At 37.4% G+C, this 12814-nt stretch overlaps 1 protein-coding gene across 1 annotated transcript in view; it reads right to left on the reverse strand.

The window, feature by feature from the left end:
• Positions 1 to 12814, reverse strand: part of BMPR2 (bone morphogenetic protein receptor type 2) — a 167802-nt gene that overhangs the window by 10959 nt on the left and 144029 nt on the right. The window contains exon 11 of the mRNA XM_010971833.3: positions 2454 to 2626. Coding sequence (XP_010970135.2) covers positions 2454 to 2626 — 173 coding nt within the window. The remainder of the gene's footprint in view (positions 1 to 2453; positions 2627 to 12814) is intronic.

Here is a 12814-nt window from a genome sequence, read left to right on the forward strand (position 1 = left end):
ACTGTATGACTTCACTTATATGTGGAATCTAAAAAACAAAGCAAATGAACAAACAAAACTAAACAGGAACAGGATTACAGATACAGAGAACAAACAGGTGGTTGCCAAGAAAAGGGGGTTAGAGGAAGGAAAGAAATAAGTGAGGCAGATTAATAGGCATAAAATTCCAGTTGCAAAGTAAATGAGCCACGGGTATGAAATGTACAGTGTGGGGAATATAGTAAGTAACTACATATCTTTGCATGGTGACATATGGTAACTAGACTTAGTTTGGTGATCATTTTTGAACTGTAAAGAAATACCACATCATTATGCTTTATAACAGGAACTAACATAGTGCTACCGGTCAATTACACTTCAAAAAGAAGCAAACTCATAGAAAAAGAGATTAGATTTGTGGTTACTAGAGACAGAGGGTGAGGGCAGGAAGAACTGGATGAAGGCAGTCAAATGGCACAAACTTCCTGTTATAAGATAAATAAGTACTAAGAATGTATTGTACATGATAAACATAATGAACACTGCTGCTGTATATTATATATAAAAGCTGTTGAGAGTAAATCCTAAGAGTTCTCATGACAAGGGAAAAAATGTTTTTTTTTTCCTATTTCCTTAATTTTGTTATCTATATGAGATGATGGGTATTCACTAAACTTATGTGACAAACATTTCATGACGTATGTAAGTCAAATCATTATGCTGTATGTCAGTTATATCTGTATGCTGTATGTCAATTATATCTCAATAAAGCTAGAAGAAAAAATAAAATAAAAAGTGAGGGGTAATTTTAACAAACGATCAAGTATAAACATTGGGAACATTAATAGGTAAGTGTTACAGGAAAAAAGCAGCGACTAAAGAAGAGGTGCTATAAAAAAAAATCTGGAAGTTATGAGGAGACTGACAGGAAGGGAAAGAAGAAAAAAGCTTTTGCTCTGCACAAGAAAAGGAAGTTAAGGAGGGATGGAGAGTAAGACTCAATACAATGAAACCTAGCGTGAAATGACTACAGGATGAGCTATATATTTAGAAGTAACTGGACACGAAAAGAAGCATGTAAGGGGTAGAGCTGAATGACACAGGAGGCAAAAATGGCCAAAACAAGGAGGGTATCAAAGTTTCTTCTTACCAGTCAAGCAAAGTTCAAAAGCATTTAAAGCAAAAGGAGCTGACTCTTAAGAGAGGTAGAGTGCACTCTATGTGCACACTAGAGCACATAGAAAATAATGGAGATAAGGGGAGACGGAAACAGATTACCCTTAGGGATGTGTAAAGAGAAAATTTACATTTAGAATTGCTAGTCTACCTTCTTTGATTTGCTGATATAATAGGAATAAGGGTTTATACGCTGAAGGTAATTCATAAACATAAGTAGTGCAAACTCGATTTGGGGCCTATGGTTCATAATACAAACTGCTCTCAGAAATTAGAACAGAAAATAGCAAAGAATATGATTCAAGAATCAAGGTTTTTTTTCCCCCTCCTCAATTTTCTCTAGTCACTTTTTCCTGGATGCTTTTCTGAAAACTTTTAATATGTTTTAGATAAAGTAACAAATTTGTGGGAAGACTTTATCCCATAAAGATGGAACAAAGAAACAGATTACACAGTTGGAAAGTTCCAAGTTTCAGGAATTTTTAAAAAAGCCCTTTTATTTAGAACCAAAAATCACAGTTCTGATAAAGAAATATCTCACACAATAATGCTGACTATGGGATCAAAAGACCTTATGAATTGCCTTCATGTGAAAATAGCAGTGGTTATTCTGTAAGAGTGTTGGATAGGAAGCCTAGAAACCTTAGTCTTCAGTGAAGCAGTGGTTAGATATATAGGCAAGCTCAAAATTCTATTTCTTAAAAAAACAACAAACAAACAAACAAACCCTCCAAGAAAGCAGAGGAAAGAGAAAAATAATAACAACAAAGGATAATCAAGACAACACAGTACATAAAAGTGCTTATAAACTTTTGGAAATGTTTGAAAATGAAAATGTTTTACCTGTATTCTTGCAGGGTAGTTGGAGCATTAACAGAGAAAGACTAATGTTTTACTACATTTTTTGGTATTTTTTAAAAAACCACAGCTTTCTCTTGCACTTACACCAAACAAAAGTCATCAGTAAAAGAACAGGAATATTGAAAGAAAAATTACGACATTAAATTGTATCCGTTAATCATTGCACTGTTAGACGGGTTTAATAGTATTTATTTCCTGTTCTCTGTTTGGTCTGTGTCTCCCCCTCAGAAAAGTAAAATGAGGGTTTATTAAGCAATAGCCCACTCCCATGGAGAGAGCGGGCAGACTCACGTGTGTAGCTGCACTGACTTTCTTTGGCAAACTGGTTTTATGGGGTGAAAAAATAAGAGTGCAGAATATTCACTGGGGAGAGAGGGGTTTGGGATGGTCTCAGTTTTAATTACCAACAGAGGGATGTCAAACCTTCAAGGTCTTACCGCTCATTCTGCATAGCAGTAGACATTGGATTGACTGTTGGGCTCACAGATTTGTTTCTTTCCCATATCATCATAAGTTCAGCCATCCTCTCCTCAGCACACTGTGCAGTAAGCCGAGCCTCTGCATCCTGGTCCCAACAGTCTTCGATTGTCTCCTTCAGTGACCTCACTGCCTGTAATAAAGTACATGTAAAACACTGTATGTTACAAAAAATATTGAGTTTTTTAATGACATGAGGTAAAAAGAAAAATCAATTTTATTTAACCAATATTTTACATAGCTATAATAAAACATTTTAGACTTCAGAGACTTGAAAAAGGTCACATTTCTCAAAAGGTGAGGAGCAAGTATGTAAGCAAACTTTAACTGAACTCCTTGAAGAATTATCTACAAGAGTAAGCAGTTGTAGTAATTACGTTTCTTCAAGGCCACAGGTTTATGTCATTGTTGATTCACAGCACTGTTATTTCAATCAATAGCCACTAATTACACTTCAAAAATAAGTTTTGAATCTGATAGAATTTTGGCACTGGGCTGTTTTCAATCTCTGAACTTTTTCTCCTCTACTCCTAGAAAGAATGCTTCATTCCAGCTGTAAAGCTTAAAGGCCTGGCATTTTCTTCTTATTTAAACTAGTTTCTATAGTATTATCAAAAGCAGTCCCATTTTGTAGTATTCATATATAACAGCAATGAACAACAGTGTCCCTTTGGTTTAAACTCCCTGATAAAAAACAAAACTTATATACTTTGATGGACTGTCATTGAGAATCCTTTTTCAGACTTGTTTTTTTGGATTAGTTTTTATTAAGCTTCAAGCTTTTCATCTGCCAATTGATACTTCTTGTGCCTTTAAACACGTACTTTCAAAAAAGTAGGGCTAGGGTTCCCATTCCCAGATTTAACAAATAAAAAATATAGGACACCATTTAATTTGAATTTCAGATACTGATAAATCATTTTTGTGCAATTCTTAATCTGAGTATTTTACCTGACAAGCCTATTTTAAAATCCTTGTTAGCAATCTTGGCAACATTGAATGTTTCCTAATAATTTGTGTTCAAGCAAACCTGAACCCTGGATCTACAAGAAATGTGACAGTGTTCTTTCTGGGCATATGCTCACTGCATACCCGCACCATGGCCTGCCCTTGACAACATCTTCCCCACTCACTTGGCTCTCCTGAGCTGCCTGCCTCAGTGTAGCACTGCTGGATCTCCAAATTCTGGCCAGAGCATGGATCAAAGAGCCTATCTTTTAAGGTTGAACTTCACACTGAGTTTTGAAATCTATTTTAAAATATGTTCCAGGCTCTGACTATCAAGTAAAAAATAAAATTTGAACAACAGGTACACAAATCAGTCAATTAATAATCTTCTCATGGAATAATAATAAAAATCAACCTATTTCTCAAGATATGGAAAAACCTGAAGAATAGATACTGATCATCTTGAGTTTGAGGGCAAGTGTGTCACCTTCCTGAGGCAGAAGTTTGGTGTTTCTAAGTACAGCTGAGTCTGTTTTTTATGGTAATCATATTCTATAAAGTTGCTGTAAATATCAAACACTGAACCATTGCTAAATATAGGGTTAGGTTCCTGTGAGCCCTTGGCCATAACATTTTTGTCAACTGATCAATATATAATCTTGTTTTATTTGTGTTTCTGTTTAAAGACACCTTTAAAAATATATATTATCACTTTATTAACATTGCATTCATGGCCAACAGCACTATACTCATCCCTAATGAAGCTAATCTAGCATGTGTTCTTCATAAGGTACATCACAGCCTTCGTATGCTTAGGACACTAAACAGTAGTTGACCATTACACTTGGGGGCCATTTTAAACTGAAATCACCAACAAAATGTACAAAAGTGCAAAAAATAAGGCACTAAATACATAGCAAAGAAGACACTTGTTTTCAGCATAAGAGATGAAAGAAAAAGGCAGAGCACCTCAGATATTCAGTTGGGAACATGTACATCTGGACTCAAGTTTTTCACTGTTCTGCACATATCCATAAATGACCATGGCAGTGTTCTGAATATTGGTTTTGGGATTACAAATACATTTCAGCAAGTAGTCGAATTCCAAACATGAAATTTATGAATAGTGAGAAAAGACTGTATATAATGGATTTTTTAAAAAATAATTTTTGTGTTCTGGGGGGTTTGATTAGGTTTTATTTATTTATTTATTTATCGGAGGTACTAGGGATTAAACCCAGGACTTTGTGCATGCTAAGCACAAGCTTTACCACTGAGCTATACATTCCCCTCTATAATGGATTTAAAACTGACTTGTATTTGAAGACAAGAAACTCGAGAATCTATTATAACTAACCTTTTGTGATAACTGTAAGTCTAAAAACTAGTTATTCATTTACCTTAGTGGATTTTAATATTGGATTGACAAAATGAATTGGTCCCAATTTAAACAAGGAATTTTTCTTTTCTCTTTTGAAATAACTTCAAACTTGCTTTCTTAACTTTCATGATCTTGACACTTTTTTAATATTATAGGACAGTTACTTTTTAAAATGGTCCTCAATTTATCTGAAGTTCCATCGTGATCAGATTTGAGGTTTGCATCTTTGTTGCTGTGTTCTTCTCACTGCATCCTATCAAGTGGTACACAATTTTGATTTGTCCCATTGCTAGAGAAGTTAATCTTGATCACATGACTGAGTTGGTGTCTCCCAGGTTTCTTCACTATAAAGTTCCATTTTCCCTTTAATAATCAATCATTGTTTTGGGGTGTAAGTACTTAAAATCTCTGTAAACATCCTGTTCCGCATTCAACTTTTCACCCACTAGTTTTAGCATCTCTTGATGTTTCTTGGATGAATTAGTTATTTCTATGATGCTTGCCAGTAAGAAGGCATTTTAAAAATGATAGGAAACCCATAACAGAAATATGGACAAAAGGCACATAAAAAGAAATGTAAATGCCTTATAAAATATACTAAAATGCTCAACCTTATTCACTATGTTGAGATGGTACAATGTAGTAGTTAAGAATATTAGTTTCAGCTTTGTAGTTAACAGTACCAGCTCAATAAAGATCCTGGCTTCAAACCCTGGCTCTACTACTTACTAGCTGCAAATCAAAACAAGATCCATTTTTACCTACCACATTAACAAAGATAAATAAAATTTTATACCACAAAGTGTCGGTGATGGAAAAACAAGCACTTATGTCCTCTAATGGGGATCTGGCTAAAAATTTATGGTATAATTGATACTATGGAGCATTAAAAGAATTAGAAAGATGTATATGTTCCCAATTGCTAAGTAAAACATTAAAGTTAAATGGGTATAGTAATTCCCATTTGTATGCTAGAAAATGATATAAAAACATATAATCTTGTAATGCAAAGACAGTTTTTGGAAGTCTACAGAAGGAACTTAACAGTTATGGTTGTGTCTCCAGAGGGGTTTTTGGATGTCCAAGTGAGTGGGAGAGTTTTCACTGCATATTCTTTGTATTGCTAAAAATAACTTTTTTGTTTACACTGTGTTTGAATTTCTACTACACTCACGAAAAATATTAAATTAAATGACTTTTTTTGAATAGGTAATATATGTATGTGTCACTAAATTCAAAAGGTCAAAAAGGGAATTACAATCTCCCTCCTATCCACCAACCACCCATCTTCCCTCTCTATAGACAACCAATATTACCCATATCTTGAATATTCTTCCAAAGAAACTCTATTACTTTTTTATTCAAACATTCACAAATGTACAGCTTCATTCAAGTTTTTAATACTAAATGTGAAGTACAACACTGTGAAGTATATACACTGAAATCTTTCTAAAGCAAAGATTTGTACACCTTTCCACACAAAACTAAAGAAACCCTTTCCTTTCCAAAAACAAAACACTAATTATCCTACAGAGTACCATTCAACAACTGCTTGCTGGCCCAGAAAAGCTCAGAAACACCAAAATCCAAGTAACTAGAAATGTTATATTGACTGTTTTCTATATTTTGAGGAAACAGAGACATTGAATGTAGATAAATTTGTTACTTTTCTTCATACAGTTGGGAAATAATTTGATGAAAATCTTTAAAAAAAAAAAAAACGAAGAAAAAAAAAAAGGCATTGTACTGGATCATGAATAAAATCAGGTAAACAGAAGTCCTAAGTCTAAGAAGTTTTCATTTTTAAGACAGAATCATTGTTGATGAATAATAATAGTAAACAGTTGATGGGTTCTTACTTTGTACTAGATTCTGTTTTAATTCTTTTTTTTTCCTGTTTTAATTCTTAAATGAATTAAGTATTACTATCATTCCTATTTTTCAGATGCAGGAAGTGAGGCCCAGAGGAAAAGTTAGGATACATGGTTCATAAGTGGGAAAGCTAAAATCAAAGCCCAGGCAGCATAGCTCCATGACTTATATGTTACCCTATGCTGACTGACTCTAAGTTATGCTATTAGAATACAGACAAGTTCTTAGCAGATAAATGGGTTCTATTATAAAATTTGCAATTTTTAAAAGAAAATACATTACAAGTTCCAAACAAAGTTAAAATAATGGTTGGTAAGTCACGAACACAAGTAAAGTTACTAATACAAAGGAAAACTCGGAAAAATAATTGAGAATTCAAGAGGCTAACTATAAAAGTACTCTGAGGGTCCTAAAAATAATGATTTGGTCAGATAAAATTGTTTCAGAAATAGAGTAAAGCAATGATGACTACCCCAAAATAAGGGGGAAAGTAGGTAAGAAAAGATTGACAAAATAGATAGTATTAAACAGGAAGATTAAGTCACCAATAGGAAGTCAGATCTTCAAACAAATATTGAGGTCTTCAAATAAATACTGAGAATAGATTTGATAATGCAAATGAAATTTAGATGAAACAGACAAATCCCCTCAAAGACACAAACTGCCAAAGCTCACTCAAGAAAAAAATAGATGACTTGAATATTTCCTATGTCTACTAGAGAAATTAAATTTGTAGTTTGAAACTCTCCCACCAAGAAAACTCCAGGCCTAGATGGCTTTCTGAATGAACCCTACCAAACATTTAAGAAAGAAATAATGCCAAGTTTACACAAGTCTTCCAGAAAATTAAAGAGGGGAGAGTATTTCCTAATTTATTCGATGAGGACATCAATAAAAATGGCACAGGAAGGACTTGTGCCATTTCTCCCAAGAAACACCAAAAACTTGGAAAAAACTGTCAGAATCAACTATATCGAAACTTTGGAGGTTAGTCAAACATTTACAGCGACTAACTAAAAACATAACTGGGAGAAGAAAAGTCACCGAAACAGGGTAGAAGAACTCTGCAGTGTTTTAATATAGCATTGCCCCACCCCTGCCCTGAAGTGGTCGCAGGTGTGAAGATGGCAGCACATGTTCCCAGTGTGGTTACCTGATCCCAGAGGGAGAAGAGTGATCTTGTTCCCAAGGAATTATGTTGTCTGTTTTGACACGTCTGTGAGTTCCCTGAAGGACCAATACAAGAGGCCTATCTTTGCTCTGCTAACTCAGTATTCTCTCAGGACAGGAAAGAAGCCATGACTAAGAGAAGAACATTCCTTGGAAACACTGAAAGCCAAATAAAGAAGTGCTATAGCTTTGGGCAAAATACAATAGTTGAGGCACACAACAGAAATGCTGAAAGTCAGGAAGGAAAAGCAGATTTGAGAAACTGGAGAATAAGGGCATTGAAAAGCTTCTGGATATACTGGGGAACCCAGAAAACCACACACAGGGCCAGAGCAGGATGCATGTTCAGTAAAGACCGTAAGCTTCCATAACTGGCTGTTCTGTAGGCTCAACACTAGTAGGCAGTAAAAGCTAAGTTAGAACCGTAAAAGGCCTGAATACGTGTTAAAAGAGGGCTCCAACACAGAGCCAATCTGCAAAGACCTGGACACTGTTTTCTTTTTTTTTTTTTTTCGTTTTGTTTCCTTTTTGCCCACAATGATATTCAAAACATACAGTTTTAAACAAAAAATTACAAAGCATACAAAGAAAGAAAGTATGCACCATTCACAGAAAAAAAAATTAACAGATACTGTCCCTCAGGAAATACAGACAATGGAGTTACCAAAGACTGCATATGCTCAAAGAACTAAAGAAACCAAGAAAACAATTTCTCAACAAATGGAGAATAGCAATAAAGAGACAGAAATTATAAAAAGCAATGACACTTGGGAGCTCAAAAGTACAAAAACTGAAATGAAAAATTCACTAGAGTGGTACAACAGCATATCTGAGCAAAGAAAAGAAATAGTAAACTTTGAAGATAGAAAAAAATTATCCAGTCTGAGAAACAGAAACAAAAAAAGAATGAAGGAAACGAACACAGCCTAAAAGACTCTTTAAGCGGAGGACGGAGAAGATGGCGGAGTAGAAGGACGTTCGCAGGTCACCCTCTCCCACAAATACACCAAGACCCACATCTACAGACCCACTCAGCCAACCAGAGCACCCGTGGAACTCCGACAGAACATCGCCCTCTTCAAAACATAAAGACGCCAAAAATCTGGTAGGAGAAAAGGAAAAAAGAAAGAACAAAAGGCAAAGCAGCGCGGGACGGGTCCCGCGGGGAGGGAGCGGCAAAGGAGGACTGGCGCTCGTTCGCTGAGTCTCCCCTCTCCAACTGAGAGGCCAGAGGGACGGAGGGGGAGCCTCCGAGGCTCGGATCTGTACAGAGCAGCCCTTGACTAACAGAACTAAGTTAAACGGGCACAGAGCGTCCCCCCCGACACCCAGCCTGAGACGCGGGCCGGCAGCCGCGGGCAGGGCCAGGCTGCACAAGCCGGGTGGAGGACAGAAGTGGCTGCACGGAGGCAGCCCCGGGGGAACGCAAGGGGCTGCGCGCCCTGGCTGTGGGTGCACAGGGCAGAACAACCTGGGCCCTCCATAAAACAGCAAGGTTGATGTGCTCTCGGGGGAAGGGTGCACACCCCCATCTCTGAAAACCCGCGGAAAGTTTTCGGGGGAAGAGAGGCGGGGCTCAGGCACAGCCGCCATATCCTCCGCGCTTAGCACTCAGGCGGGGGCGGGGGCGAAACCTGCATCCGCACGGAAGGGCTTAGCAGCCTCAAAGGCCAGACTGAGACTGGCCTGCAGCCCGGGGCAGATAGGATCCTTCCATCCTGGTCCCTCAGAGAACTTGCTCCACAAAGACAAACGAGCTGGGTTTTGGCTCGGAGCAGGGACAGGGCTGTCCCTCGGTCTTCCCCGAGCCCACCCTCGCAGCGCCGACCAGGGCGGAGCGCCGACCAGGGCGGACCGCGCAGCCGCACAGAGCAGCGGAGCTACCGGCGGTGGAGCAGGTAGAGCGAGAGCGGCCCCCCGCCTTTAGGGCAGGAACACAGCCCCTGACCCAGGTGCTGGGAGGGGGCACGACCCGCCCTCCTACCTGGCCAGTCTGCAACATCTGACTGCGGCATCCGGAGGGGCAGCGACCCGCCCGCCCACAGCAGAGAGCTGCACCTGACCCAGTGTTAGGAGGAGGCGCGATCTGCTTGCGGACAGGTGCTGGGAGCAGCACAGAAGAGGGCGCCAACGGAGGGCCTCTGAAAACAGCAAGCTGAGCTTCCAAAACAGGACGAAGACAGAAAGACTTCACATTAAAAGCACACAGACTCCAGGAGAACACCGACAAATCCCCTCCCCCCCTTTTTTTTAAAATCTGTTTTTACCTGTTCTATTTTCTATTACTCTCTTAATCTTTACTTCTTAATTCATTTCTATTTCTCTTGGGTTTTGATGTCCTCCTATTGATTAGACACAGGTTTCAAATACATCTATTCATCCCCCCCCTTTTTTTTGTAAAGGTTTCAAAAGGACGTCTCAACCCGATTAATACTCTGCTTCAACTCACTCTTCTATTATTCATTATACACTGTTTTCAAACCCTCTTTTTCCCTTCTTTTAAAATTCTTTCTCTCTCTTATTTTTTTTTTCTTTTTTTCCTAAGTTCTATTCCTAAATAGGCACCAGATAGATAAAATCCTTAAGGACCAAAATAAACAACTGATACTCCATAAACCACAGTGCCAAAGAGGTATGAGCAAGATGAAGAAGCAGAAAAACCTTTCCCAATTAAAAGAACAAGAGAAGTCCCCTGAAAGAAAGATCAACGAAATAGACATCGATAGCCTACTAGATCAAGATTTCAAAAAAGGAGTGATCAAATTGCTGAAGGAATTAAAAGAGATAGTGTTTAGAGATATAAAATATGTCAAAAATGAAATTGAAGCTATAAAGAAGAGCCAAGTAGAATGGATAAACTCATTGACAGAGATGAGGAATGATCTAATAGCTGTGCAAAGCCGACTAGATAATGCAGAGGAACGAATTAGTGATCTAGAAGACAGGGCAATAGAAAGCACCCATTCAGAAGAACTACAAGAGAAGCAAATAAAAAATAATGAAAATAGCATAAGGGACCTATGGGATAATATAAAGCGTCCCAATCTTCGCATAATAGGGGTCCCAGAAGGAGAAGAAAGATCAAAGGGGATTGAAAAGGTTTTTGAAGAAATCATGACTGAAAACTTCCCAAACTTAAAGAAGGAATCAGATATCCAAGTACAGGAAGCTCAGAGGGTCCCAAACAGGAAGAACCCAAATAGACCCACACCAAGACATATCATAATCAAGATGGCCAGAGTCAAGGATAAAGAAATGATTCTAAAGGCAGCAAGAGAAAAGCAAAGAGTAAGTTACAAGGGAACCCCCATAAGGCTCTCAGCTGATTTCTCTACACAAACACTACAGGCCAGAAGGGAGTGGCAAGATATATTCAAAGCCCTGAATGAAAAAAAGATGCAGCCTAGGATCCTTTATCCAGCAAGGCTATCCTTGAGGATAGAAGGAGAAATAAAGAGTTTCACAGACAAAAAAAAGCTGCAGGAGTTTAGCAACACTAAACCCATGCTAAAAGAAATATTGAAAGGGCTATTCTAAATAGAAAAGCAGCAGGATGGTACAGAAATGAGAAACACACAACTGGAAAGGTGATAACTCATGAATTACAAATAAAGTAAACATGAAATTATAAAAGAAGACATACAAATCACTGAGAGTGGGATAGGGAGGCAGGGAAATATAGAATATTTTTTTCTTTCTTTTTAAAATTTTTTTAACAGTAGGATGGGTTTGAGATCATGTTACTATCAGTTTAATAAAAACAGTTATAGTAATGGGTTGATAGATTTACAAAAAAGGGTAACCACAAGCCAAAAATTTACAAAGGAGTCACAAAAATTAAATAAAATCCATGATAATACAAAGGAAAATTACCAAACCACAAAAGGAAGAAGAAAGGAACAAAGAGGATATACCAATTCAACTGCAAAGATAAGTTCAAAATGGCAATAAACACACATCTATCATTAATTACTGTAAATGTTAATGGACTAAATGCTCCAGTCAAAAGACACAGAGTGGCAGACTGGGTAATAAAGCAAGAACCTTCAATATGCTGCATACAAGAGACCCACTTTAGGGAGAAGGACACATATAGATTGAGAGTGAAAGGATGGAAAAGGATATTCCATGCAAATGGAAAAGCCAAAAAAGCAGCTGTTGCAGTACTTACTGATTTCAGACAAAATAGACTTTAAAACAAAGGCCATAAAGAAGGATAAAGAAGGACATTTTATAATGATTAAAGGAGTGATACAAGATGAGGATATTACACTCGTTAATATATATGCACCCAATATAGGAGCACCTAAGTACATACAAGAATTACTAACAGAGATAAAGGGGGATATTGATGGGAATACAATCATAGTTGGAGATTTTAACACTGCATTAACATCACTAGACAGATCTTCCAGACAGAAAATAAACAAGGCAACAGAGAAATTAAATACTACAATAGAAAAACTAGATTTGGTGGATATTTTCAGAGCATTACACCCCCCAAAAATAGGATATACATTCTTTTCAAGTGCACATGGAACATTTTCCAGGATCGATCATGTACTTGGGCACAAAAGAAACCTCAACAATTTTAAGAAGATAGAAATTATCTCAAGCATCTTTACTGACCACAATGCCATGAAACTGGAAATCAACAACAGAGAAACAAAGGAGAAAAAAAGGAAAGCATGGAGATTAAACAGTATGTTATTGAAAAAACAATGGATCAATGAGGAAATCAAAGCTGAAATTAAAAAATACCTTGAGACAAATGATAATGAAAGCACAACCACTCAAAACCTATGGGACACAGCAAAGGCAGTGCTAAGAGGGAAGTTTATAGCGATACAGGCCTTCCTCAAAAAAGAAGAACAATCTCAAAGAAACAATTTAACCCACCACCTGAATGAATTAGAAAAAGAAGAACAAAAAGCCCCAAAAAGCAGCAGA

The sequence above is a fragment of the Camelus bactrianus genome, chromosome 5 (genome assembly GCF_048773025.1).
Source record: "Camelus bactrianus isolate YW-2024 breed Bactrian camel chromosome 5, ASM4877302v1, whole genome shotgun sequence".
In the NCBI taxonomy this organism is placed as follows: Eukaryota; Metazoa; Chordata; class Mammalia; order Artiodactyla; family Camelidae; genus Camelus; species Camelus bactrianus.